The sequence below is a fragment of the Maniola hyperantus genome, chromosome 1 (genome assembly GCF_902806685.2).
Source record: "Maniola hyperantus chromosome 1, iAphHyp1.2, whole genome shotgun sequence".
In the NCBI taxonomy this organism is placed as follows: Eukaryota; Metazoa; Arthropoda; class Insecta; order Lepidoptera; family Nymphalidae; genus Maniola; species Maniola hyperantus.
Window position 1 is genome coordinate 5296545 of NC_048536.1, and position 27734 is coordinate 5324278.

The 27734-nt window shown below is 37.2% G+C and overlaps 4 protein-coding genes across 4 annotated transcripts; 2 read left to right on the forward strand and 2 right to left on the reverse strand.

Annotated features, from left to right (window-relative positions):
* The first annotated feature begins 1908 nt into the window (after positions 1–1908).
* On the forward strand, positions 1909–9038 carry Glg1 (golgi glycoprotein 1). The gene is made up of 7 exons (XM_069499911.1): positions 1909–2898; positions 3662–5358; positions 5431–5578; positions 5837–6063; positions 6809–6992; positions 7600–7706; positions 8323–9038. The coding sequence occupies exons 1-7, from the start codon at positions 2145–2147 to the stop codon at positions 8485–8487; spliced, it is 3282 nt and encodes a 1093-aa protein (XP_069356012.1). The 5' UTR covers positions 1909–2144; the 3' UTR covers positions 8488–9038.
* Prim2 (DNA primase subunit 2) lies at positions 8692–10468 on the reverse strand. Its single transcript, XM_034985442.2, has 2 exons — positions 9056–10468; positions 8692–8965 (listed from the first exon to the last, which is right to left on the reverse strand). The coding sequence occupies exons 1-2, from the start codon at positions 10296–10298 to the stop codon at positions 8709–8711; spliced, it is 1500 nt and encodes a 499-aa protein (XP_034841333.1). The 5' UTR covers positions 10299–10468; the 3' UTR covers positions 8692–8708.
* A 1194-nt stretch (positions 10469–11662) lies between these two features.
* On the forward strand, positions 11663–23721 carry LOC117997206 (endoplasmic reticulum transmembrane helix translocase). Its single transcript, XM_034985414.2, has 10 exons — positions 11663–12126; positions 12268–12357; positions 13071–13277; positions 13589–15538; positions 16088–16331; positions 17056–17252; positions 17700–17842; positions 18603–18735; positions 19306–19449; positions 20336–23721. Exons 1-10 carry the CDS (start codon positions 11872–11874, stop codon positions 20444–20446), a joined length of 3474 nt encoding a protein of 1157 aa, XP_034841305.1. The 5' UTR covers positions 11663–11871; the 3' UTR covers positions 20447–23721.
* A 1405-nt stretch (positions 23722–25126) lies between these two features.
* On the reverse strand, positions 25127–27185 carry LOC117997269 (cuticle protein 7-like). The gene is made up of 3 exons (XM_034985524.2): positions 27056–27185; positions 26497–26574; positions 25127–25767 (listed from the first exon to the last, which is right to left on the reverse strand). Exons 1-3 carry the CDS (start codon positions 27071–27073, stop codon positions 25276–25278), a joined length of 588 nt encoding a protein of 195 aa, XP_034841415.1. The 5' UTR covers positions 27074–27185; the 3' UTR covers positions 25127–25275.
* Positions 27186–27734: the final 549 nt, after the last annotated feature.

Here is a 27734-nt window from a genome sequence, read left to right on the forward strand (position 1 = left end):
CGTCTGAGATAGCGATAGCACGGCGTAACGATAAATAACACGACAATTACCATTGTTTAGTAGTCATATTTGTATAAACCGATCAACAATATTTGTATTAAACGTTTTTTATGTGAAGACAAGTAAATAACTAGTCAGAAATACAATGACGCCAAGAATAGGCTATTTGACTCATATCTAATTTCGTCCAATAAATGATTATTTATTATAGTATTTTGCTTAAGAACACGAAATATATCAATAACAATTATTAAAAACGCAGGATGGATATATAAATCCAATTTAAAAAAATACAGTTTTTATTTTTATTTGAAACTCAGAAAACGCTGTCAGCCATGATGTGACGTCATTAAATATATAAACAAACAAATGTCATCCCTATTGACTAACGTAGTATCCATATATATAAAATTTCAAGTCTTCCTGACTAACTTAAATATCAACGCACAGCCTAAACATCTAAACAGCTGGTTCTAGATACATGAAATTTGGTGGGTGTGTTCTTTGTAGGTAAAGAGAAGGTATCCACTAGGAAAGGATTTTTTGAAATTCCACCCCTGAGTGGGTTAAATGGGGGTTTGAAATTTATGAAGTCCACGCGGGCGAAGTCACGAGCATAAGCTAGTTTTTATATATTTCTAAAAACTCATAGTAAACGTAAAAAATTATCGTTTTCTCTTTATAAATTGAATAAGTTATTAAGTAAGACTTACAACAAAGTGATCTTTGCAAAAATAAATTTGGGTTGCAGTCGTTAGTAATATAGGATCCCTTTAAGCAAGTCTTCGCGTGTTACGTATATTTATTTCACTGGGCACTCTAATCCACAACTTTCCTGTGGTCTTTATCGATGCGTTTTTACATTCTCGGATGATACAATAACGATAATTACTATATTTTTCATGTAAACTAGTATAGAAGTCATGTTTATTAAACGTTGGTAGGTTATGCTGTTGTTTACAAATGCATGACGTCAGAGCACAGATAATCTATCGGCCAAACATGACCGACAGTGTTTTCACCGGTCTAAGAAAAATATATTTTTAAATTAAAGTTTTACGGTTTTTAGGGCGCAAAAAATATAGTGTTAATTTTTTTGATCTAATAGGACAAATATTTACCATTTAAGACCTACTTTAAAAAAGTGTCAACTAGCCTATTCTGTTTGTTTTGCAACTAAAGTTGTAGTCCTTGAGAAAAATCAGTTTCACGATAAGGGACAAAAAATAGGTTACCTGCGTCTCTGTTTATCACATTAGTAACTTTATCTGTGCTCTCTTTTTAGTGTGAATGAGAAAGCAAACGTTCCTTTGTCTAGATTTTTTCTCAGCCTACGGGTGTCAGGTAGCCAAAGCTTCGTATATGCCTTAAAAGACTGACATCCCGGCCGTAAAATAAATAAAAATAAAAAAAGTTTCGTATAGAAATTTTTGTATGAAATGGATGACTGAAACGGACACAGCAGCAATCACAGAATAATAACTCATAAATCACAGCAAAACTAGGTTATTTTCGTTGAATCTATTACCTATAAATTATAATTTACAGATTGGCCATAAAAGTCAAGTCAACTTAAGATTTAGGAAGGTGGAATAAGCCCTTTTTTGTACTTTGTGGCTTTCAGTAATGTGGTATTTCCTATATGTTATTGGTCTGTGGTGGTAATGCCCAGAGAACACTTTTAGTAATGCCACACCCCCATAGAGTTATGATACTATCACTGCCATAGAGATAGATCACTGCACACCCCACACCGAATGATTTTTTGGTGGTTGTCTCCCTTGCTCCCTAATCCCTATCGTCTATACTCTATATATTTGCTGTCACTGACAAAAGTGTCATCTGTCATTCTACTGCAATTTATCAATCACAGAGTACCTACATATTTTTACATATGGAAATTATCAATTTATGGCTATGGAGGACAACAATCATTGAACTCTTCAATGGTCTAAAACACAGATTAATAGTCTAAAAATCTCGTGTTGTTTATTTTTGGATTTAAAAAAAGATTAATTAAGTTTCGGTCGTTTCTAATGTAGAATTTGATTATTTGTTAAATGTTGCTATTAAATATTCCGATCTCTCTAAACGGTTTGTGTTGTGAAGTAAACAATAAACTTTAACTAAACCGGTGCATCAAAATGTTAAATATTTTGTTACAAACATTATTTACTTTCATTATTGTATTAAACGTCGAAGGACTTCAAAGAGTAGACAGTTATAGTCCGGCTAAAGAACGTTTTAAAGTTGATCTAAGTGGTTGTTCATTATTCGAAAAACAATGTTTACAGTTAGACGAAGATCTCGCTCTTTTGTCGTGTGCACTAAATACAACGCATAATAACAAAACACAAATACCTTTTACTTGCCAACATAAAATTTGGTCACATCAAGTGGAGTTGTTGGACAGTACATTTTTAGAGAATAAGCTAAAGGATCCATGTCAAGATGAGCTCATTATTTTGGACTGTCTGGGTGGAAACATTAATACAATAGACTGTATTTTGAAAAGTAAACCAAGCTTGAAAAACAAGTCTTGTTGGAGGACAATAAATAAAATTGAGTCGCTAATATTTAACGACTGGCAGATAACTGGCAACTTTTTGAAAAATTGCCTTGATGATATTGAAGTTCACAGCTGTGGTAGGATACCGGCTGATCCTAAGGCTCTTTCACAGACATTCACATTTAAATGTCTGCAAAGCTTTGAGGAGTCTCTGCGCCCAGAATGCCAGTCAGAAATTGTGGCACTGAGGGAAATGAAGTACAGCTCCGTACAGATAGACAAAATTGTGTTTGCTGCATGTAACAAAGATCAGAAGATATTTTGTCCTGATGAAGTCCCTGACTCGCTTTTTATGTACAAGTGTCTTGTAAGACACAAAAATGAAAATGGTAAAAACTATTTTTTATAAGTATCTAAATAAATTATTTAATTTAAAAATCAATTAAATGACATCAATTTTTTAAAATGAAATTCTGAGAATTAGTCTAAAGCATTATTATCATAAAAGGATGTAAGTTTAAATGATATCCTGTTTCTAACTTCAAATGAGATGATAATAGACAATATTTAATAAATTGGTATCACATTCAAATTATTTAATGACTAGATAATTTGTCCACATAGATTTAGGTTATTTAAAAATCCTGTCGGAACTACACTTTGCTGTTCTGGGATAAATAAATAAATAAAAATCTTTTTTTATTCAAATAAACTTTTACAAGTACTTTCGAATTGTCGGATGCATCTACCATTGGTTCGGAATGCCTTTCCTACCGAGAAGAACCAGCAAGAAACTTGGCGGTTGCTCTTTTTAAATATTTGATATAGGTACAAGATTATGCCATGTATAAAATAGTATTTGCAGTCTTGTGCATTGCTAGAACGAGCTGCAGGTCAAATCCACACTCTTTTATCATTTAGATAATCTTCAATTGTGTAATATGCTTTTTTCAGGAGCATAAAGAGTAACTATGTCTATCTCCAAAATGCAAGCTATCTCTGTACCAAATCTTATTAAAATCAGTTAAATTGATGGTCAGTGAAAAGGTGACAGACACATTTTTAGATTTTTAGTAATAGTAGTATGATTTAACACTTTGTTTTCTGAGAATTCTGTAAAAAATGTAACAATGTCATTTTTTGTTATTATAGCAATGACAAAACGGTGTCAAGATCAACTTTTTTATGTGCAAAGAAACATGGTGATGAATTACAAAATGAGCAAAGGTCTAGTGAAATCTTGTAAGGAAGATATTCGTAAATATCATTGTCGTAAAGGTGTTGTTGAAGACAAAGATGTTCGCCTTGCACAAATATTGCTGTGTTTGGAAAATGTTGCTCGAAATGATACTGCAAAAATTACCCCTGAATGCATTGCAGAAATGATTGATCACAGAAAGATGTTGATGGATGATTATAGGTTGTCCCCGGAATTAATGCAAAACTGTGCCAATGATATTCTATCACTCTGTAGAGGGATTGCGACAGGTGATAAAACTATACATTGTTTGATGGAACATGCTAGACCAAGAAAACGTAAAGATAAAAGAATTAGCTTACCTTGTCAACGCTCATTGGAAATTCTTGTTCAAGAGGCAGATCCAGGTGAAGATTGGAGAGTAGACCCTGTTTTACGCAAAGCTTGCAAACCTGTTGTGGACACAGCTTGTAGAGAAGTTAATGGAGGTAATGGAAGAGTAATGTCTTGTTTAATGGAAAAACTTGGTACTGTTCTCATGACTAATGATTGTGAAAATGCCATTTTACAAATACAATATTTCATATCCAGAGATTTCAAACTAGATCCCCAGTTATATAAGGCGTGTAAGTTTGATGCTGTAACTCAGTGCAAAGCAAAACTTCAATGGGCTGATATAAATGAACATCAATCGGAAAAAGATCCTTTAATATTACCATGTTTGTATAATTATGCATACAATTCTGAAATTAAGGGTATTCTAAAACCTGCTTGTGAACAACAAGTAAAGAGGGTGATGAGACAAAGAGCTGTCAGTGTTGATTTACTTCCTGAAATAGCAGACTCTTGTATGGATGATTTAGCAAGTCTTTGCTTTGAAAACACTGGTAAAGGTGAAGAAATCCTTTGTTTGCAAAGTAATATTAAAAAGCTCTCTACTAAATGTAAAGATGTGGTAACCAATTTCACTGAAACACAGAGTAGTCATATTGAACTGAATGCTGTTGTTGGCATAAACTGTAGAGTACCTATAGAAAAGCTATGTTCATCAGAATTAAACAGCAAAAAAGATGAAGATGATATACTTGAATGCTTAATAAGACACAAAAATGATGCAGAAATAAAAGCTAACATAAAGTGTAGAGCTGCTGTGGAACATGCACAATTAATAGCACTAAAAAATTATAGGTTTACTAGAAAATTCAAAAATGCATGCAAGTCCTATGTTGTTAGATATTGTCCAAAAGCACAAACAAAGGTACAGGTTGTAATGTGTTTAAGTGAAATCATAAGAAATGATACAATAACAAGAAGAAAACATACAATTTATAAAGAATGTCGCCAGCAGCTAAGAAGTCAACTTTTTCAACAAAAAGAAAGCATAGATTTAGATCCTGACCTTAAAGAGGCTTGCAAAAAAGATTTACAAGAATTCTGTCCTACTGTCTTACATGGTGAATCAGCTGCCTTAGAATGCCTTCAAACAGCAAAAGGAAAATTGAGTAATGGTTGCAAAAAAGCTATATTTATTGTGAGGAAACAGGAATTTTCTGATAATGGTATTGATTATCACTTGGTAACAACATGCAATGATATGATAGACTTGTATTGTCACAACACTGAACAAACTGTTCTTTTGGACTGTTTGAAGGTAAACAACCCTTATTAGATTTTCATTTTTTTCTTATCAATTTCTTTCTTAATATACTGTTTGTATCTTTAGGCACACCATCATGAGATAGATTTTGACAACAATTGTAAAATTGTTGTTGTTAACAGGATGATAGAACAAAACTTGGACTATAGATTTAATAATAATTTACAAAACATCTGCAAAGGAGATATCAAAAAGTTTTGTTCCAATATAATTGGTAAGTCAATACATTTATTTTGTAAATCACACACTGTATATTTACATCAATATATAGGATTTAACTAGAGCACTAGCAAAAACGAATACAGGTGATACTGTACTAATGATTACCGATTTGATACCTTACCTACCTATATTTTGTAAAAGTTCAAAATATATTGCAAATAAAACATGTGACTTATGCTAGAGATTATGTATAATTTACATCAATGTATATAGCAAGATTTATTACCTATTGATTAGTTCCTTCTTTTAGCTAATGAGCCTCAAGATGTAGAACTTCAAGGCAAGGTTTTATATTGCTTAAAGGATAAATTCAGAGAATCAAAGTTGGAGACACCATGTGAAAATGAACTAGCAAATGTTTTAAAAGAACAAGCTCTGAATTACCATCTAGATCCTTTATTAGGAAAGCTATGTAAAGCGGAAATACAGACAATATGTGCAGTACCCAATGATTCTATCACCAATTCAGATGGCCAGGTAAATTAAATTAGTAAAGCTAAGTAGTTCTGCTGAAGCACACTATAGATTTTATTTATTAGTGTAAGTACTAGGTAATGCCGGAAACTACAATCTGTGTGGATATAAGTTTTTAAAAATCCTGTGGTTGATTTTTGAGACAAAAATAACCTATAGTGCGCGACATGTTAAGATGGCAATCAGGGTGGGGACGCTCCGCACAGCCCCCGCGCTAACCCGGTACGGGCGAGCGCGTGGGTGCAGGGCGTCCCCCCGCCTCATACCCTGATTGCCATCTCGACCTGTTGCGTGCTATCTATACGTCTGTATGACTATATGTCTGTCTGTTCCCAAGATGCTATTTCTATCTTTGTAGGTACCGTTCGACAAAATCAGTTAAACGATTGGGCTGTGAAAAGCTAACAGACAGATACACTTTCTCATTAATTTGTATGAATACCCTAGATTAAAACCTCGCGAGAATTATCTCGCAAAATTAGTATGTACCTATGTGTTCATGATATTGGTTGTATAAATTTCTCCAGAGATTGGTTGGCTGATTTATGCCAACACGTGGCGGGTACGAGCCGTGCCAAGTACGAGGCACAGATTCAAAACATCACAAACATTTTATATAAAGCATTTTATGCTTCACCGTGCTGTGTACGTGTACGGACGCCACACGCCACCGCGCCCGCCACATGTTGGCATAAATCATCCCTAAAGGAACCAAATGTTTAGATTAAAATATTTTTACGAATTTCAGGTAGAGGAATGTTTAAAAAATGCTCTTATGAAACACAAAATTGTCTCTGCAGAGTGTGCACGAGAGGTTGTCCAAATAATTGAGGAAACAGAGGTGGATATTGATGCTGACCCATTATTAGAACGTTCTTGTGCTTTGGACTTGTTAAAATACTGCAAAGACCTTGAACATGGCGCTGGGAGACGTAAGATTTTTTTTATTGACTCTTTATTAAATACTAGATGATGCCCTTTGGGATGGGACTTTAAAAGTCCCGTGGGAACTCTTTAATTTTCCAGAATGAAAAGTAACCTACGTCCTTCCCCTGGATGCAAGCTATCTCTGTACAGAATTTCGACAAATTCGGTTATAAGGATAGACCATGAAAGGCTAGCAGACAGACACACTTTCGCATTTATATTATTAGTATGGATTGTGTTAGGGCACAAAACATTATAAGCACCTAGCTGAAGCCTGCAACTTCGCGTGGATTTAAGTTTTTAAAAATCCCATAGAAACACTTTGATTTTCCAGGATAAAAAGTAGCCTTGGCTGTAAGTTAACTTGGTACCAAATTTCGACAAAATTGGTTAAACGGATGGGCTATGAAAAGTAGCACAGACAGAGAGAGAAAGTAGACAGACTTTCGATTTATATCAGTATGGATGGAGTTGTGGATGGAAAATTGTAGTGTTGGTTTATTCAACCTTTCCAATTTCAGACTATTTATTAAAGCTGATGCTATTAATATTATGACTTAATGTGTTAATTTATATTGATCATAATAACTTCATTCTCAATGTTGCTTTCAGGTTTGAAATGTTTAAACATAATTCTCAATGACAACAATAGAAAGTTAGAAGCAGAATGTCAAAAGGAATTATCCAATAGACTCCAAATGTATAAATATGTAGAATCTGTGAGTATGCATAATATCTCTCAATGTAATATAAGCCAATGAAGAGGTTTCCAGGCAACGTTCGAGAAAATTTTCATAGATGGCGCTGAATTTTACAACCACTAAAGATGAAAAATAATACCTATATCTATATGATCTATGCTTTAATGGTTAGGTTGTTTCAATCAATGACATAGATGAAGAGTAAGAGCTAGCGTGCACTGCAATTTTCCTTACGTTTCTTCCCCACAAAATCTGTGAACTATAATAATAGAAGTAATTAATTAATTTCGCATCCGATTTAAATATTTAAAGCATAGATGATGACACTTAGTATCATGGCGACCCCCTTAAAGTTTAAAAGTGTCTGGCAATGCATGATGTGATTTCTAATACTATGATGTGATTAATAATAATATAATGAAGAAAATATAAAAAAATAGACTTTAAACTTTGACATCAGATTTTTTACACCTTCATTACCTGTCATCTCCCAAAGCCGAGTTGGCTTTGACAGATAACAGGAAATGAAGGTGTCCAGGCTTTTAAAATTCCAGAAATCAGTCTCTGTTCAGTCTCAACTGCATGTAAATAAACAAACATAAAGTAAAGTATTCATTTATGTTTTTGTTCACAGGTAAATGTAATTGAGAATTTAGGTGACGTATACAATGAAATATCATCATCTCCATCTAAGAAATACTTTTTAGTTGTAGGAATATCAGTTGTAGGATTAATTTTTATATTTGGTTTATATTGTGGTCGTATGACTAAACGGGCCATGTATGTAAAAAGAAAATAGGAAAATTGTACAAAAGTATTTACTAGGTGAAATTATTTTATTTACAAGTCCCGCAATTGCTATTGCGCTGGAACCATGTCTCATTAACATCGGAATGACGTCATTTTGACGTCAGCCGACAAAAATATACCATCAGCACGAAACTTCAGTCTAGTGCTGACGTCATTAATGACGGCCACGCGCATTAGCAATTTGCGAGACTTATAACAGAAGTTTTAGTCTTATTTCCACTCTTTTATCTCATCAAGGTCCATATCTTCAAAATTATCTTTTTCTTTCTTAATGTTATTGCTCTGTTTAGGTTCCTTTTTTAATTCTATGTTAATTTCACCTTTTACAAGTTTTTGACTCTCTTCAAAGAATTGATTAGGATGATTAATACCCAAACCAAGATCTGTATTGTGGACCGCATCGAAATGTTTACTGCAGGCAATCTGGTAATGTCCCTTCTTGGTCATATCTACTATATCATTGACAGCTGTAATATAAGAATGTTATTTATAAGAATAGTGGTAGTATAAAGTGAACAATAAACTCATTTTGAAATTAAATATAGCTATATTAATACCTTGTCCTTCCAGCCCATATCCTTTTAATTTATTCTTCAAAATGTTGAAATCACTGTGTCTGAATGGGCAACCGTGACATTCTCCAGGGCCCACATTGTTGTTGATTATTTTTAAACAGTTGAAAGGTGTATAGTTCTTCTTGCTTCCTTCTTTACCATAATTGTACCTGATGTTGTAAGCATATTGCTTTTCAAATTTGTCTAATTCCATTATTTTAGTAAACTCTTCTCTCCAAAATTTGAGTGAATCTTCGAGTGTCACTCCTATCCCTTTTAAGAAAAGTCCATACTGAAGTCTCCCACCATGTTTGAGGTGATGGGCTGAACGTAGCTGCTCATGTAGCTGTCGCATACACAAGGGAAATGATTTCACAGACAGAGAATCAATACTCTCAATTGGTACAATAACCTTAGCATCACTTATGAAATCATTGCCTGAGTATGACTGATGTAATCCTTTGAGTAATGACACAAGTCTTTCATCTTGTTCTATTTCACCTAAATGTTGACAAGCAACAGCCAGGCTTTGCCGTAGATGAGTTCTAAATTGTGCTGAAAGGACTGATATGAAATCTTTATGAGGAACATAAGCATATCCACTTTTGAGGTATACCTTCCTAGCTTTCACCAAATCTAAAACTTCAAAAAACTTTACCTTATAAAACTTAAATGTTTCTATATTTTGCATGTTCTGATGAAATGTGGATTCTCTCAAATACTTCATAAGCTCATTTTTCTCATCATCACCTATGCTTGTATAGCAAAGATTGTTAAGTTTGAAAAATGCTTCAACAGCATCACTCTTCATAGTTATAAACCTCATTTTGAACAGTTCCAGCTCCCGTGAAATATACCACCGGCGCAGTTCCTCAGTTCTGCAATAAGCTAGTCTCAGAATAAAATGGGCAATATGATCATTTCGTCTTGCTTGCACATCAGCTGCTTGTGTTCCGCAACTAGACTTCTCACACAGTCTCGCATAATACTTCAACCCATGAGTTTTTAAGTCACCAAGCACAAAATCCGTCCATTCTTCGGAATAGGGTTTTAGACCCTTTAAAGTTGTTGCTGTGGCTAAACATCGTAATAGCGTGAGCCTCTCTAACGCAAGGGCTTCGAACTCGTTTAATGATATGTTGTCAGTAGGTGGAACTTTATACATTTGCAAATCATGTGGATAACTTTCTACAAGACTGCCAGTAACAACTGTTTTGTTAGACTTTCTTTTGATGTTAAAATCCATTACTACGATAAATTACTAACTTGAACCTTACAAATGTTTAATTGTTATTGTAATTAATTTACTATTTCGAATAACACAGCAAAATGATTACTAAAATCTAAATTAATTATAATAATATTGTACTGATTTTGGCGCGATCTTTGACTTAATGGCAAATGAAATAATGAAATTTAGAACGAAATGACAGTTGACCCATGACAGTAGTATGTTTAGAAACATGAGAAATATTTATAGTACAGTTGTCACAGGTAACTTTATAAAGGTGTCAAACTTGTGTTGGAAACCTAAACACATTGGAAATAAAAAATATGAACAATTTCTGAGAAACAATTAATCACCCCCAGAAACAAAGTTATATCATTCTTCGTAGCACTCAAGAAAATAGATTTTATACATTTTATTTTAAAGCCGATGATCTATGGCTTATTAATAAGCCCCGATATTTTGGATCAATACTAAAGCAATAATATCAACACTAATAATTAATTAGGAAGTGTCTAGCCGACCGACCGACGGAAGTTAAATTATTATCGATATTGTAAAAAAATTTTTACAAAAAAAATAAAAACCGACTTCGTTACACAAACACTAAAAATTGAAAAATAATTTAATTTATTACCGAATATATTATGTATACAAGAGTTAATATAGTTCCATAATAATATTTTTTGGTTCCGGTGCCAATTAGCTTTAGCTGCGCGAATCGTCTAGACTTCATATTTTTATAGGACTCCACAATGGCACCTCATTGGCACCGACCCCAAAAAATATTATTATGGAACTATATTAACTCTTGTATACATAATATATTCGGTAATAAATTAAATTATTTTTCAATTTTTAGTGTTTGTGTAACGAAGTCGGTTTTTATTTTTTTTGTAAAAATTTTTTATTTCACAATTTTTAGTGGCCCCATGGAATTATGCTATGACTGGTTAAAAATCTACTGTTTACTAAGCTATTACACTGATCGCGAGCAATCTACTCTTATCCGTTGAGGAGTTCCAGTATCTATCTTCGAAGATGTTCATCAGATCTTCACCAAATTGAAATGGGACCAACTTTGAAGTATACCCTTTCTAACAAAAAAAGAATTTTCAAAATCGGTCCAGGCGTTTTCGAGTAATCGGGGAACATACATAAAAAAAAAAAAAAAAAAAAAAAAAAAAAAAAAAAAAAAAAAAAAAAAAAAAGATTCCGACGAATTGAGAACCTCCTCCTTTTTTTGAAGTCGGTTAAAGAATCGTTGCACGTGTCGCATCGTCGCTCGGTCGGTAGACAATCTCTATGGTAGTGGTTGTGTCGTGTCAAGTCAAATGGTGTCAACCACGAAGTCAACTATCAAATCAAAGTGTCAAATTCGTTCGTGTCATGTTGGGAATTTGGTTGGGAATCCGAGTGAATATTTGGATTCTTTGGATTGGATCACTGATTTTGTCGAATTCTAATGGCATAATTTATATTGTGGACGTGTAATATTTTACAGGAGCGTGGCTATGATAATGTGTATTTAGATCTGTTTCAAAAGTATATAGAAATTTCGGTTTTTATTAGTTAAAAAGTATAAAATAAAATGCAACCATCATTGGATGATTTGGTCCAATATACTCAGCTGTTTAAGCCTGTGGCTACTATTTTACAAGGAACAGTGCTACCATTTTTGATTATTTATCCAATAATATTCTACTGCTGGATATTCGTGTACGGATTCGACGATAACTTTGAAGCTGGGTTTGTGACTGTGGCAGTTGTAGCAACTATACAAATTCTTATTTGCCTCTGTTGCTATTGGAGTGTTCACATACAATGCTTCCTGTCTTGTACCCCGGTAAGTGTATATCTATCTGTCTTTTTATTACCTTGCATTGATTATTGGTGGTACTCATAAGATAGATACAATAACCTTAAATATGCATAAGGCAGTAAAACATGAATCAATCAATTCAATGTGTTTTATTCTAATTTGCAGGTTAAAGACCCTTTGCAAGCAGAAATTGTCAAAGTAGTTCCAACAGCTAATAATGGATTTTCAGAAATAGTAAAGCTTCATCATACAAAGGTAATTCATAAGACATTACTTAGTATAAATAAGATTATGTAAAACATCTTTCCTCAAATAGTATTTTATAAAAACACTAGCCTGCAACTTCGTCCTTGTGGATTTAGGTTTTTTATAGGTCCTGTGGGAAGTCTTCCCATGAAAAAATTTTGCCTACCTGTTAATTCTGGGTATATGCTATCATCATTCCAAATTTCAGCCAAATTAATTCAGTCATTGTGGTGTGAAGTGTGGTAACAAATTACAGTAGAAACTCGATTAACCAGACTAATTCTTGTCATGAAGAAACCGATTAAAGGTTTCTTCATAATTTTCCAATGTTTACTCCTGTCTTCACTACCTAATTTCCACACCTAATTTTATAGATTTTGCGGAAAAAAACGTACGGAAATTTTCCGTGGTGCGCGCTAGCTCTTACGAAACGCGTGGGGCAGCAATCCGGGCGGGGTATTGCCAGTTCCGAAACGTTCATGCTTGCATTGCGATTGTTAGTCTGGATAATCGCGAATCCGTATATCTGAGGGCCCAATAATCGATTTTCTACTGTATATCCAAACTTTTATCATAATGTACTTTACTATTTTTATAAATATTTCTATATAAAATGTACATTTGCATTAGTCATATGGTACTGTAATAGTTTTAGATTTTAGTACTGGTTTGGTTTTGACAAGTTTGATTATATTATTCATGCTAGAAAAATTCTCTTCCAGTCCATAAAAAAAGACAGTTTGGCTCCAGATGTGTGGTTTATATTTCAAAAAAGTAAGTATGTATATGCGTGGGATACGAATCAGTTCCATACAGTTGACTTTCCTGATAACAAAACCTATGAGGAATACATGGAATCCAAAGGATATGTGGATGACGAATCAATTGATGTTGCAGAAAAAGAATATGGCAAAAATGAAATGATTATGGTAAGGTATTTTTAAAGTACATAGTGAAAATTGTCCTTGAAAAATGTATTGTCCTGTTGTCAACTGACTGATGAAGGGACAAAGTGTAATAAAAACCTGATTATGCAGGCTTATTGTTGTGATAGTGATGTGTTATTTGCATTACTAAATATCTCTCTCCTTAATGTACCAGAACCTTTAGCCATTCCCTAAAACGAAAACTCTCTTCTCAATCTGCTAGTATCATAAGTCTTGATAAATATCACAAGCCTGGATAGTCAGTATTCTACTGTGAACTATTAATTACAGTTGTGGACTATTATTGCTTGCAGGTTGTACCAGAATTTATGGAACTATTTAAAGAAAGGGCTACAGCTCCGTTTTTCGTTTTCCAAGTATTCTGTGTTGCCCTTTGGTGTTTGGACAAATATTGGTACTACTCCATCTTCACACTCTTTATGTTGATTATGTTTGAATGCACACTTGTTCAGCAGCAGTTAAGAAATATGGCTGAGATAAGAAAAATGGGCAACAAACCTTATAACATTAATGTTTATAGAAACAGACGGTGGAGACAGATTATAAGTGATCAGTTGCTACCAGGTGATATAGTTTCCTTAACCCGTTCCCTCAATGACAACTTGGTTCCGTGTGACATTGTTCTCTTGCGAGGATCTTGTATAGTTGATGAGTCTATGTTGACCGGTGAGAGTGTTCCGCAAATGAAAGAATCCATAGAGAATGCTAAAGATTTGAAACAAAACTTAGATCACAAAGGGGATGGGAAATTGCACACATTGTTTGGGGGCACCAAAATAGTGCAACATTCATCACCCAGTAAAAATGCAGCTTCTGGCCTTAAAGCTCCGGACAACGGTTGTATAGGTTATGTAGTTCGTAATGGATTTAATACATCGCAAGGAAAGCTTTTAAGAACGATTTTGTTTGGTGTCAAAAGAGTAACGGCGAACAATCTTGAGACATTTGGTTTTATTATGTTCCTGTTAATATTCGCGATCGCGGCCGCGGCGTACGTGTGGATAAAAGGCTGTGAAGATCCACTAAGAAACAGGTACAAACTCTTTTTGGAATGTACTTTAATACTAACATCGGTCGTACCTCCAGAACTGCCTATCGAATTATCTTTGGCTGTTAATACATCGTTGTTATCGTTATCTAAGCTAGCTGTATTTTGTACAGAACCATTTAGAATACCTTTTGCAGGCAAGGTTGAAATTTGTTGTTTTGACAAAACTGGTACATTGACGAGTGACAATTTAGTAGTAGAAGGTGTAGCGGGTATAGGAGAACACAAGGATGCTACAGTCGTACCACTGTCGGACGCCCCAATGGAGACTGTCCAAGTATTGGCCTCTTGTCATTCATTAGTTCAACTCGACGATGGAATTGTAGGCGATCCATTAGAGAAAGCAACTTTGAAGGCAGCTGAATGGAATCTAACTAAAGGAGATGCTGTAGTGCCAAAGAAAGCAAAGTCGCCTGGTTTAAAAATTGTTCATAGAAATCATTTTTCAAGTGCTCTTAAGAGAATGTCTGTCGTCGCCGGATATCAGGTCAATGAAAGAGGATTTATAGAGACACATTACATTAGTAGTGTAAAAGGAGCCCCAGAAACTGTGAAATCTATGTTGAAAGAAGTTCCTAGCCATTATGATCATGTACATTTAACTTTGTCAAGAAGAGGTGCCAGAGTACTAGCTTTAGGATATAGAAATTTAGGAAAATTATCCTCTCAGGAAATCAGAGATCTGTCTAGAGAAGATGTCGAGTCTGATTTGACTTTTGTTGGCTTCGTCATAATATCGTGTCCATTGAAGAGCGATTCGAAAAAAGCGATATCCGAAATCATTCACGCCTCACATTCCGTCGTAATGATTACTGGCGACAATCCTCTAACTGCGTGTCATGTTGCAAAAGAATTGAAGTTTACCCAAAAAAGCGAAGTGCTGGTTTTAAGTGAAAATATCGATGGTTGGAATTGGAAATCTATTAACGAAAAGGTAGAACTTCCAGTGCAGCCTTTTAAAACGCCCAAAGAATTTACTTCGAAATACGATTTGTGTATAACTGGAGAAGGTCTTACATTTTTAAATAAATATCACCACAAGTTTTTGCTGGCAATCATTCCATACATTAAGGTTTTCGCTAGATTCGCACCAAAACAAAAAGAGTTCGTTATAGTTACGCTGAAATCCCTCGGCTACGTGACGCTCATGTGCGGTGATGGTACAAACGACGTTGGTGCTCTTAAACATGCTGATGTAAGTAATCTGAATAGTCTAATCCTAAATAATTTAACTATAATATCACATGTATTTTTGGTAATTTTGTTTGTTGTATTTTTCATCAAATGTAATGTCGCTTTTGGAATAAGTACATAATATGTCCTACACTTCAATGCGCATTGAAAACTTTAAGCGCTCTAAAGATTGAGAAAGTAATGTTACTGCAAAACACTAGCCCTAAAATTGCTTTGAGACGAAAGAATTCACGAATCGGGTCATCAAATTCCATAAAACGTTTATAATATTGTTGAGTGTTTTTAACTACACTTCAAGCCTCAAGGAAATTGCTAAATAATTTTTAAACACATATCAAACATTGTGGAACCGGCAGGAATCGAATCTGCGTCTCCTGGGATCGCACCATACGCCTTCACCGCTTAAAAATTACTTAAAAAGTCCATAAAACATTCGTTCTGTAGGGAAAAGCAGCTTTTGTCATTTAAAAAATCGTAAAATGACGTAGTATTCTCGCAGTGGTTGTACTACGCAAGCTATTGCCGACACTTTAATAAATATAATTTTTAGGTTGGCGTAGCGATCTTAGCAAACGCACCCGAGCGTCCAAAAGAGAAACGCGAAGAACGTCGACCGGAACCCGTAGCGCCGCGTCGATTGCCGCCCGCACTGAACGCGCGCGCGGAGGCAAGAGCTGAAGCCATGCGAAGAGCCATGCAGGAGTTGGAAGAGGAGGATCCACCGCAGATTGTGAGATTGGGCGACGCTAGTGTTGCTGCTCCGTTTACCAGCCGCCTATCCAGCATCATGAGCAGTAAGTAATTTTTATTAGTAGTACCGATAGAGTTCAAACACTTCAAACCTTTGAATATTCATCAGTCTAAGGCTGAGATCTATAGAGCGCACTTTGACTTTGCTCAGACTTAAGATTGAGTTAAAACGAGACAGATTTATGTAAGAGATATAGCTCTGTCCCATTTTAACTCTTGTCTTAAGTCTAAGCTAAGAGTGCGCCCTATAGACCTCACCCTAACTATGAATTTGCCAAGAGTAGAAACAACCATCCTTCACACGGTTGGCCATTTGTTATCGTTCTACTTAGTAGTGTTCTTCCTAATTTCTTCAAGTATCTCTGAAAGTTTTAATAGAATTTGAGTAGATCAATAGAATTTGAGTATTGAAATTGTAATGTACTGCGCGTGTAAGCGCGTATGCCATAACGAGTGTAAATCGCACAGAAAAAATCGGTCAAGTGCGAGTCAGGCTCGTATTCGAAGGGTTCCGTACCATCGTAGAAGAAACAAAAATTTTTATTTTTATTTTCATGGCGGCCATTTTCAAATGCTTATTATTTGTTGTTATACCGGCATTCTGTGAAAACTTTAGCTCTCTATCTATTACGGTTCACGTGACACAGCCTGCTGACAGACGTACGGACAGCGGAGTCTTAGTAATAGGGTCCGTTCCTAGGTGGCACCCTTCGGAACCCTTAAAACCATGCTCTGAAACCACCCTTAAATAACGAAATTTGGTTCCAGTCTGCCACATAATCAAGCAGGGTCGTTGCACACTAGTGACTACTCTGCAGATGTTCAAGATCCTGGCTCTCAACGCGCTGATACTGGCGTACAGCCAGTCCGTGCTGTACCTGGACGGCATTAAGTTCAGCGACACGCAAGCCACGCTCCAGAGCTTGCTGCTGGCCTCGTGTTTCCTCTTCATATCGAGATCCAAGGTATGGTTGTTGTCCTAATAACTTAATCATGAGAATCTGTCAGATTCCTTACTAATATTATATTCTTTACAGTCATATTCCTTATTGCCGAGGGTCGTGACTCCTCTCCATTAATCACATAATGGCAGGAGTTCTCTCTCTTATAATGTGGTGGATTCCCAGACCCTTCCGCCATACAACTCACTAAAAGAACGAAATTTCGATTCTTGGATTTTTCAGTTATTGATAATAACCGGGACCGACGGCTTAACGTGCTCTCCGAGGCAAGGAGGAGACAAAAAGGCCAAATTTGGGACCTTCAAAGTCGGTCACCCATCCAGTTACCGACTTTGATCAACGTTGATTAACAATCTCAATCGATCGACATGCGTTGTCACAACTAGGCCACATATTCCACTACTAATATTATAATATGGCCTACATGAATTTTATATTTTAATTTTTCAGCCATTGTCAAAGCTGTCAAAGCAGCGCCCTCTGCCGAACATCTTCAACATGTACACAATAGTGACTGTGCTCGCACAGTTCGCTGTGCACTTCCTTTGTCTCATATATTTGGTTCGCGAAGCTACTCTACGGTCGCCGGATAGGTGAGTTCTTTTATTATTATTGCTTGATAGGCTTGCGCTAGACGACAATCATGTTTAAAAAAGCAATGATGAAGTCTAGGTTGAAGCGCCCTTGCCTAGAAGATATGTCGCTAGAATGTATCGCTGACATAAATCTGTCTCGTTTTAACTGAAACTTAAGTCTAAACAAAGTCAAAGTACGCTCTATAGATCTCAGCCTTAAGGCCCAAGACTCGGATCTGCCCGCGAAATTCAGATTTAATTTGGTTTTTCACAATTTGTAAACTAATGCGACAAAGTAGACTTATGGCATTCAAATTACGCTCCTAGCAATATCATCTTGAGATGAGTTTGACGTGAGCTACTCACAAATTAGTCATTATTTTGACTAATTTCTTAAACTGGACACTTTCAAGTAAAGATTTTTATACAAGCCTATGAAGATGATACTGCTAGGGGCTCAATTTGAATGCCATAAGCCTACTTTGTCGTATTAGTTTACAAATTGCGAAAAACCAAATTAAATTTGAATTTCGCGGGCAGACCGTGTCTTCCACCTTAAGAGTGAAGCCTCACGACGCCGTGCGGCGCCGCACCGCACGCGTAAGGGACTTGGGACCAGATAAATGAGGCGGGGAGGGGTGGCGCGTTACGACGCGCGGGGAGGGCAATGCAGTGCCTGAGTGGCCTCCAATACTCAAATCCACATCAGTGTGGTGCAGCAACGCATCGGAAACGCATCATGTGGCCTCCGTCTAATGTTTGTAAATAACTTGAACAGGGATACAACGCCAAAACTGGACATGGATTTATCAGAGGACGAAGACCGCGTGTTCACGCCTGACCTGTTGAACAGTACTGTCTACATCATCTCTATGGCTCTGCAGGTTTCAACGTTTGCTATCAACTACAGGGTATGTTACATTTCTTTATATAACTGAGCCTTGTTCCTTATTTTGCCTACGATCTATCTGCGATCACCAACCCGTGTGCCCAGCGTGGTGATTATGGACAGACCCTCTTGTTGGGAGAGGCCTTAATTAGTCCAGTAGTGGACTGTTATAGGCTATCCTTCCTTATTTTACCATGGAGGCATCAATATTGACTTGTGGAAGCCACTTTCCTTTTTATTTGTGGTCAAAGTTTGAACCTAACTGTTACGTAACTTTAACCGCCTGTTATGCAGTTGGGCTCTAGATAGTGCAATCAGTGGTAAGTCCGCTTTTTTACACTGTACTATAATGTTGCAATAACGCTAATAAAAAAAACCGTGAGGTGTCGTGAACTCGTGAGACACCCGACAAAAGCGAAGCTTACTCGTACTCTGTCCCGTTCACTCATGAGCAAATGAGAGAGCGAGAAATAGTCCTCCTTGTCTTTCTCTTTCTCTTGTACTTAGTCTCGCTCATTCATATGGCAACAAAAACAATACATGCATTTCATCGTCGCTCGCCGTTCTAATCGAAAAGTCCGTTTTCTCGCAGGGTGAGCCGTTTATGGAGGGTCTGAAAGATAACAAGCCCCTGCTATTCAGCGTGCTGCTGTCGGGCGGCGCCGTGCTGGCGCTGGCCACGGGCGCCGTGCCCGACCTCACCAACGCCTTCGAGATAGTCTACTTCCCGCCAGACGTGAGTATAAGCGATTTATTTACATCATTTGCGTCATCATTCCTCATACTAGGCTAGGTTTAGAATGCTCTTTCGAGATCTGTGTTTCTTACAAATTACAATCCGGGTATCTTTAAAACAAGAGTAATTTGGCATCTTCTAGGTAAACGCGACCCATTTTAGGCCACAACATCACTTTCCATCAAGTGTGATTGTGGTCAAGCGTTTGCCTATAATGAATAAAAAAAAAAGTTAATCAGTCCGTCACTCTTGGGTGTTTGTTGTAATAACAAAATTCAACCGCAAGAGTACGCATGTACAAGGTTTTGCATGAAAACAAAATCGTAAAATGTTGGCGGGAGACAGGCTTTGTTGTGATTGGTGGATTCAAAAGTCGCGTAATCAAGACAATGTGCGGAATGAGGGTACCGAATGGGCGTGGGCCGACTTTTATGCTGCTTGGCGATCGCGGGTGTCCGGCTATTAGGAGTCTATAGGTGGTCTGTGGTTGTAATATACCCCGTCGACAAGTTACTTGTCCGCCGTCGTGTTGCGTCATGGCCCTTCTTCATTGCCATGACGTGCCACTTCATCCTTTGAGCCTAACATAAAGTATATCTATATATATAAAAGGAAAAGGTGACTGACTGACTGACTGACTGACTGACTGACTGATCTATCAACGCACAGCTCAAACTACTGAACGGATCGCGCTGAAATTCGGCATGCAGATAGCTATTGTGATGTAGGCATCCGCTAAGAAAGGATTTTTCAAAATTCAACCCAAAGTCTGTCAGTTTTGAAGTTAGAAGTTTGCGTGTAGTTTAATACAAACCGTTTGTTTGTGGTAGGTATTTTCAAGAATACTCGGGTTATACTTTCAAGTATTTATACCGTGTTGTTTCAGTACCGGGTGATCCTGGTGCAGGTGCTCATAGCGGACATGCTGTTCGCGTACCTCGTGGACCGAGCGTGTTTGTGGCTGTTCGGCGACGCGCGCGTCAGCACGATCTCGTAGCGTCCGCGCGTGCGATTCGCGCCGCAAGCGTTGAACCACCGCTACAGGCGATACTGATGAGTTGATCGCACATCAATCCGCACGACCCGCACTTCCCGTGCTTTTTTATATATATTGACGAATTAGGACTTTTTAGCCTTTAAACTATCGGATGGGTTCAAAACTAGTCGGGCTTCCGTCGACTAAACACGGAGTACAGTCGGAATCATCTATATTTACTTGACTCTTACCTAGTGGTACAGTTGTTCTATTTCACGAAGTCTGTTCAGCCTTGGCTATAGTAGTGATTATACCGATAAGCGTTAACGTATTTGTGTGCGTAATGTAAACCGTGTCGTGGTCGATATTGAGACAGACATACTAAAACAATGTTTGCACTCACACAAGCATAGCCACACAGACTTCATGAAGTGGAACATCTAATAGTGTAATCGGAGTAAAGTCAAAGTACGCTCTGAATGTCTCAACTTAAAATGGAAGCGAGCCATATTGGGAGGTGCAGTTGTATTACGAGAAGTAATGCTAGCGCGCTCCCCAACGCTTTCTATGCAAACGTAGTTTGGTTGTCATTTGAATATCACGCAATCAAACTAAATAAAATTTTGTAGACATGTTCTAAAACAAATGTTTTCCAGATTTCTGTAAAAATGTGTAGTTTTAAAGTTACGCGGTCTCAAAGATTTACATATAAATCTTTGAGTTCTATGTAAATGTCGAATGTGTGAAAGTCTACAGTTTCCAAATGGCTAAACATTGAAAGTGTTATATAAATTGGGATGACGTGCTGAATTTGAAATCGGTATAGTTGTGGTAAATTATAAAATTTATGTTGCTTAGTGTGCTAGAGATAATAATAATTGTGCTTTCGGATTATTTCTATAAATGTAAGGACTAAAAATCGGAGACGGAAGGAGCCTCTTGTGAGGCTCAGACCACGGCTTAGGATGACGTTTTGGGATGAATGGGTTGGTCTGACTTGATTAGTCCGTACGCCCCCGAGACCTTGGCGCGTGACCATGTCCGGGTGACGTTTGAAATCGGGGACCTCATCTTCGCCTGCTAAGACGCTGTGCAGAGGTTGTTGATGTGCATGGGTGAATTTTCGGCCACGATATTGTGATCTTCGGGGTCGTTAAGGACGTGCTTAGGGCGTCTTTTATCGGGCAGTAACACACACAGTGTTTGCGCCTTAAGGTGCCTTTTCCTGAAGCGAAAACGTGTTTAATAGACCAATCAAGTTAGTGTTAGATGACGTGTTAATATTATTGTCATGTATTCTGTCTGTGTACTCTGATTGGTCTGCTGAACTCATCGCTCCTGTCTGCTTCATTTGACAGGCACTCTTAAGCTAAGATCTATAGAGCATTCTTTGACTTTACTTAGAGATAAAATGAGACAGATTTATATTTCATACATAAATCTGTCTCTTTTTAACTCGAGTAAAGTCTGAGTAAAGTCAAAGTACGCTATATATAGATATCAGCCTTACGGCGGTTACGCACTCATCCGATCCGAGTCCGTGAAAATACTTTTGATTTTGTTTTATATGGGAGCTTATGTCGTAGATATTCGCTGGTAATCTCACGGATGACGGATAAAACTCGGATGACGGAAGTGCAGTGCGTAATCGCCGTTAATATGTATTTACGGCTGGTAGAGATTGGTTGGCGATCAAAATTAGTTAAAGTTTAATGGTGGGTTTTCTATACGCATGGCGCGATCGAAACGCGTTGCAGTATTCCCTAAAGTACTAACGTCGCTACTCGTTAGCGTTTCATTAAAGATTTAATATAATATCGTTATATGATTATTATTTATTAATATTATACTAGTTAATGTCCAGCATGAGTTGCAATGCGACTCGCGCGCCAGGTTTTGTACGTTGATGCCAGAGAATTTCACGCAAGTGCCGAAAACAACTGTACAAAGTTTCAATTTAATCAGATTCAATAGTCCTATAACCATGAAGTCATATATCTTTTTAAAAAATGTTTGATTATTCACTGAATTGTTTTATTATTTTACATTAAATATTCGGATTAATAAATTTAATAAAAATAACCTATCAGCTAGGAAAGAACTGTCAAAGATGTTATGAATTTTTTAATAAAAATTGCCAACTATGTATTCCAAAAAATATAATGATTTATGAACATTCCAACATATTTTGCGGAGCGCTTTATTGACTTTTTACACGCTCCGCAAGATTAAAATAAAATACGATATCAATCAACAAAACTCGAATATTTCTGCTACTTAAATAATAATACTGATATTGCTAAAAATCCTAGTTGGCATTTTCTGTAAAATCATTAACCCGTCTAATTTTGTAAGGCTCGAGACACATTGAGGTAAACTCAAAGCTGATCAACTTTTCTTTTCTGAAATGTTACAATGTAAACTGGGCTTTATCACCACTAAGGTACCATCTCCATGGACGAGAGAATCGCCGCGATAGTCTCAAGATAGACTAGAATAGATAGAATAGAGTTTGTACCGAATTTTGTGACACGGCGAGACTTGCCGCGATTTTCTCGTCCATGGAGATGGCACCTAAGTAATGTACAAATTTTGATTTGTTTTGTTAAATTTGTTCCTCGCAATTAGGTAAGTAACGTAGAATTCACGTAGTGGAGATGAAGTCCGGTGTACCTTTCGTCACGATATCGAAAAGATATCGCATTGTGTCGCTTCGACCTTGAGCCTTCAACAATGTTTTCGTAACTGAATATAATGTAAGTTTCAAAATGAACTGTCAAATATTCTCGTCGCTACGACAGCGTTGAATGCGAGAGTGTTTAGATATTGTAACTATGTAAAGAGCCTTATAAACATTATCCCAATGCACTTGCCAAACGTGTTGGCCCAATGTGCTGCCTTTACAACGCGGCGTAGCAAAAGCTATTTTTGATACACCCAATATGTTAGCACTATAGAAATCGGAATAAAGTGAAGAATTTTTAAAGAAGCGTAGTAAGTTTGTCGATGGGCAGTGGCCAGTGACCCATCATAGCGCGTTATTATAAAAGTAGAGTAAGTTATTTTGTACGCTAGAGATCAATGTTCTTTCGTATTTTGTTTGTATGGGCGAATTGGTCAAAATCGGCGATCCCCATATTTAAAAAAAAGACCTACCTACTAATTCTATTACTTGTTTTATTGAAACGAAAACTTATTGGGCGATTCTGGGACGGGTTAAAACTTCCAAGGTCGCCGAATGTGCTAATTTTATCAGCTTTTAAAGTTGGTTCCTTATCAGAATCTATTATTATTATTTTTTTTTTTTTTTTAATAGATATAGCGAGCAAGCGAGCAGGCGGGTCACCTGATGTTAAGTGATTACCGCCGCCCATGAACATTTGCAGCACCAGAGGAGCCGCCGATGCGTTGCCGGCCTTTTAGGAATTTGTTGGTCCGCCCCTTGAATAACCCCATGTTATAATCTAGTGGGAACACCGCCGATGGGAGTTGGTTCCACAGTTTGCACGTGCGTGGAAAGAAGGATCTGGCGCAGCGGACGGTCGAAGTGCACCAGACACTCAGATGGTGAGGGTGAAATTCCTTACGGTGGCGCGCGGTGCGGTTGTAGAAAAAAGAGGGTGGAATGAGGTCAAAAAGCTCTTCAGAGCACTCCCCATTATACAGGCGATAGAACACGCATAGAGAGCTAACGTCTCTGCGGTGCTCCAGGCTTTCCAACGAGCCGGTTAGTTTGGGATCGTCCACAAGTCGAACAGCTCGCCTTTGGATCCGATCAAATGGAAGGAGTTGGTACTGGGGTGCTCCAGCCCAAAGGTGGGAGCAGTACTCCATTAAGGTTCAATTTTTAATGGAAGTATCAAGTACTCAGAGTGCCGATAGATCTAAATACTAACCTAATTGTTTTTTAATTTACAATTTAGAATTTTTTTTATACTTTTTATTTTAAAAATATCCACTGGCTAAATCCGTTGTACACAATCTCTTAAACTAAACTGAAATTACGTGTCTAAAGCTACTGTTATCCCTTTCATAAAGTTGCTTGCGGAAAAGGATAGCACTAGATTTGACCTGTTAATTTAGTTAAGATATTGTGTCCAAGAGAATCGGCCTCATTGTTATAAGAAAATTTCACTTAATATGTGGCAGGACTCACTGCCAATTTTTAAGACTTTTGTGGTTAGGACGGTTTTGTCTCATTGGCTTATATTGTTGTTGTGTTCAACGTAAAATGTTAATATATTATTATGTGGATTGTGGGTATTGTGTGGAGACTTATAGCTCAAAAATATGTGCATTTAAAGGATGTAAATGTGTCAGTATCAGTATGTATTATGTATTCTATTTATAAATATGAGGAAATAATAAATGTGTAGTAAAGTTTTTTTAATTGTTTCATTTTGTTTTGAAACAACAACCATCCATCTTAATCTTATCCCATCGCCGGCCTTCGACTGAGACAACATTTTATTTTATGAAGAACTCTCAGGTATGTAAAATTTCCTCTCAATGTTTTTCGTCGCCGGTGAAGTGACATTTAATTGGTTTAAACGAGCGTAACTCCAAAAAGTAAGTCGATCGAATCCCGGACCCTCCCGAATAGGAGGCCCGAATTCTCGACTCTTAATTAACAACACCGCTTTTTGGCATGATGATTTTTTTTTGATTGATTACAATAAAAACCAATTTAAAGCACTTATTTCAATTTATTTGCTAGGTAATTACCTACCTAATATTATCTAAGTCTTACACAGGCACTATAAGAATCTCGTCACCAAACGCGTTGATGAAACACAGGCACAACACGTTCAGACTGAAGAACTATAATACTATTTACACAGACTTAGAATTTAGTGTTTCCATCCTCCTTGACCTAGGCTGGTGAGACCGAGACCCAGGTTGCCAAGGTCCCATGAGCCTAGACCTCCGAGTCCTCCTAATCCTAGACCTCCGAGTCCTCCCAATCCGTTACCCCAACCTCCAAAGTTGATAAGATCCGCAGAGTAGTCATTGATAGGTGCCGCGATTTGCGAGACATGTGCCACGACTGGTTCGAGGATTGGAGCTGCAACTTGTTTAACAACCGGTTGAACGATTTGTTTGGTAACAATTGGGGCTAACTGTACGGTCTGTGGGTGGCCCGCAGCGCCGATCCGTTTCACGATCGCGTTGAAACCGCGCGCGGCGTCGGCGGTGTACTCCACCACTCTCAAGGTACCGTCGGGTTCTGTTAGGGAGTATGATCCCTTGACGACATCGCCGTCTCTCACTTCAGATTGGGCTTTGTTGTCGCCGGTGGATGGGTCATTTACAGCGTAGTTGAATTCATAGCGTGGGACAGACTGTAACAAAAGACATACAAATTATTATCTAAGTAGGTAGGTACCTACTAAGAATTTTTTGCGTTGTTTGAAAAAAGTACCCTTATTATAAATGCGAAAGTGTGTTTGTTTGTTGGTTTGTTGGTTTGTCCTTCAATCACGTCGCAACGGATTGACGTGATTTTTTGCATGGGTATAGATAAAGACCTGCAGAGTGTACTTTTTATCCCGAAAAATAAAAGAGTTCCCACGGGATTTTTAAAATACCGAATTCCACGCAGACGAAGTCGCGGGCATCAGCTAGTTTTTAATAAAAAACAAGCAATTACCGCCGTCCAGCACATCTGAAGCACCAATCGAGAAATTGAAGTCAACAAGAAACGTCCTAGTTTGTAACAAGTTTTTTATAACAAATATGAGGACTGTTTCGAGTTTCGTAGCCTACATGAAAATATGCAATACAAAATAGTCCTAAACTAAGTTATAAGTAGGTATTACATAATTATTCTATCCAAATTTACTGTTTGTCTGCTAGATTTCACGGCCCATCCGTTCAACCAATTTTGATGGGTAGGTACAACAAGTTAGCGAACATAGGCTACCTTACCTACCTACTTTTTATCACGGAAAATCTCACGGAGAATAGTTCCCATAGGATTTTACAAAAAAAATTAAATCCACGCGGACGAAGTCGCGGGCACCTCGGAGGATGGTTTTAAATAAATTCTTAGTTCATTATGTAATACTTACATAACTGTCCACTGCGACTGCACCAAGTCCGCCGTAGCCGGATGGAGCGGCGGCTACGGCTGCGAAGAGGCAGGCAATCTGTAAGGAAATTATAATAATGTAATTAAGTAGCTATTGGTAACGGAGTAAGTTAATAAATTAAGAACTATTTCTGAGTTGTTTAGTCTAGAAGTTGTCTCTTGAACATCGTCAGCGAAATTTAGGTAGGTACCTATTCAAAATCTTGTAATTTTTTTATATTTTCCGAGGTAAAATTACAAAAAACTAAATAGGTGCTGGTGAATGACAAAACAGTGATTCAGATAAGCTCAGCCGTGCGTGATTGCATAATAAAAAATCACATATCTTTATAAACCACCAGATATTTTCACAAACTTTCACATTTGTGTATATCTCTAAATAACTGCTGCCGAGTTTCTTGTTGATCGTGGTAGGAAAGGCATTCCGAACCAGAGGTAGAGTCACTTAACGATTCAAAAGCACTTGTAAAAGTTAATTGAATAATAAATAAAAATCTTTCTATTTTTTCTGAAACTGAAGATACAAAGATCGAACTCACCGCGACAAATGAATACATTTTCAGTTTTTATATTTCCTCAACTACGCACGCAGTGAAATAAGTTGCTTTGATATTTGATAAAGAACTGTAACACCGATCGGTTTTATACTCGCCTCACCTACGGCTGGTGTAATTCCTGTTTATCCTTCAGTTTTTCACGCTCATTGGGTATTCGTAGACTGCTATTTCTGCCATTTTCGTAATGTCATAAAATCGGTGCTAATTAACGCATAATTGTTAGTCAAATCATCGTGCCCGTGTTATCATATTTCATCAGATACCAGTTTTAGCTGAAGCAAATTAAACACTTAATTATGTGAGGACCCACATCGGCGGAGCGCGGCGGCGCGAATATACGCCACGCAAATATTCCCGCTTTCAATTTTATTCTATTGATACAGTTTGGCGGCAAGAAGAAAGAGCTGGAGGGGATGTGTGTTTATTTATCTACTAACTATATCGCGGGAAACGAAAAGGTTGACTGACGAACCCATAGCACGAGGGAACAGACACTCCCGCCGCGCCGTCGCGCTTCACTTTGTACTATCAAACAGATCGATAAATCGCCCATTGCGCAGGTATAAGGTTCCTTTTAGCTGACTCCAAAAGTAGTTACCTATATTGTAAAATAGTAGGTAGTTATGACAAAAATGTTATGATTTCTTAAGGCTGAGCCTGA

Coding starts and splice junctions, on each gene's coding strand:
- LOC117997269 (XM_034985524.2), bottom strand. Junction 25,768..26,496: donor CAGTCGCAGTGGACAGTTAT/GTAAGTATTACA, acceptor CTTTTGTTACAG/TCTGTCCCACGCTATGAATT.
- LOC117997206 (XM_034985414.2), top strand. CDS start 11,872: ATGCAACCATCATTGGATGATTTGGTCCAATATACTCAGCTGTTTAAG. Junction 15,539..16,087: donor GTGCTCTTAAACATGCTGAT/GTAAGTAATCTG, acceptor TATAATTTTTAG/GTTGGCGTAGCGATCTTAGC. Junction 17,843..18,602: donor ACTCTACGGTCGCCGGATAG/GTGAGTTCTTTT, acceptor TAACTTGAACAG/GGATACAACGCCAAAACTGG.
- Prim2 (XM_034985442.2), bottom strand. CDS start 10,298: ATGGATTTTAACATCAAAAGAAAGTCTAACAAAACAGTTGTTACTGGC. Junction 8,966..9,055: donor ATATGGGCTGGAAGGACAAG/GTATTAATATAG, acceptor CTTATATTACAG/CTGTCAATGATATAGTAGAT.
- Glg1 (XM_069499911.1), top strand. CDS start 2,145: ATGTTAAATATTTTGTTACAAACATTATTTACTTTCATTATTGTATTA. Junction 5,359..5,430: donor TTCTTTTGGACTGTTTGAAG/GTAAACAACCCT, acceptor TTGTATCTTTAG/GCACACCATCATGAGATAGA. Junction 7,707..8,322: donor TGTATAAATATGTAGAATCT/GTGAGTATGCAT, acceptor TTTTGTTCACAG/GTAAATGTAATTGAGAATTT.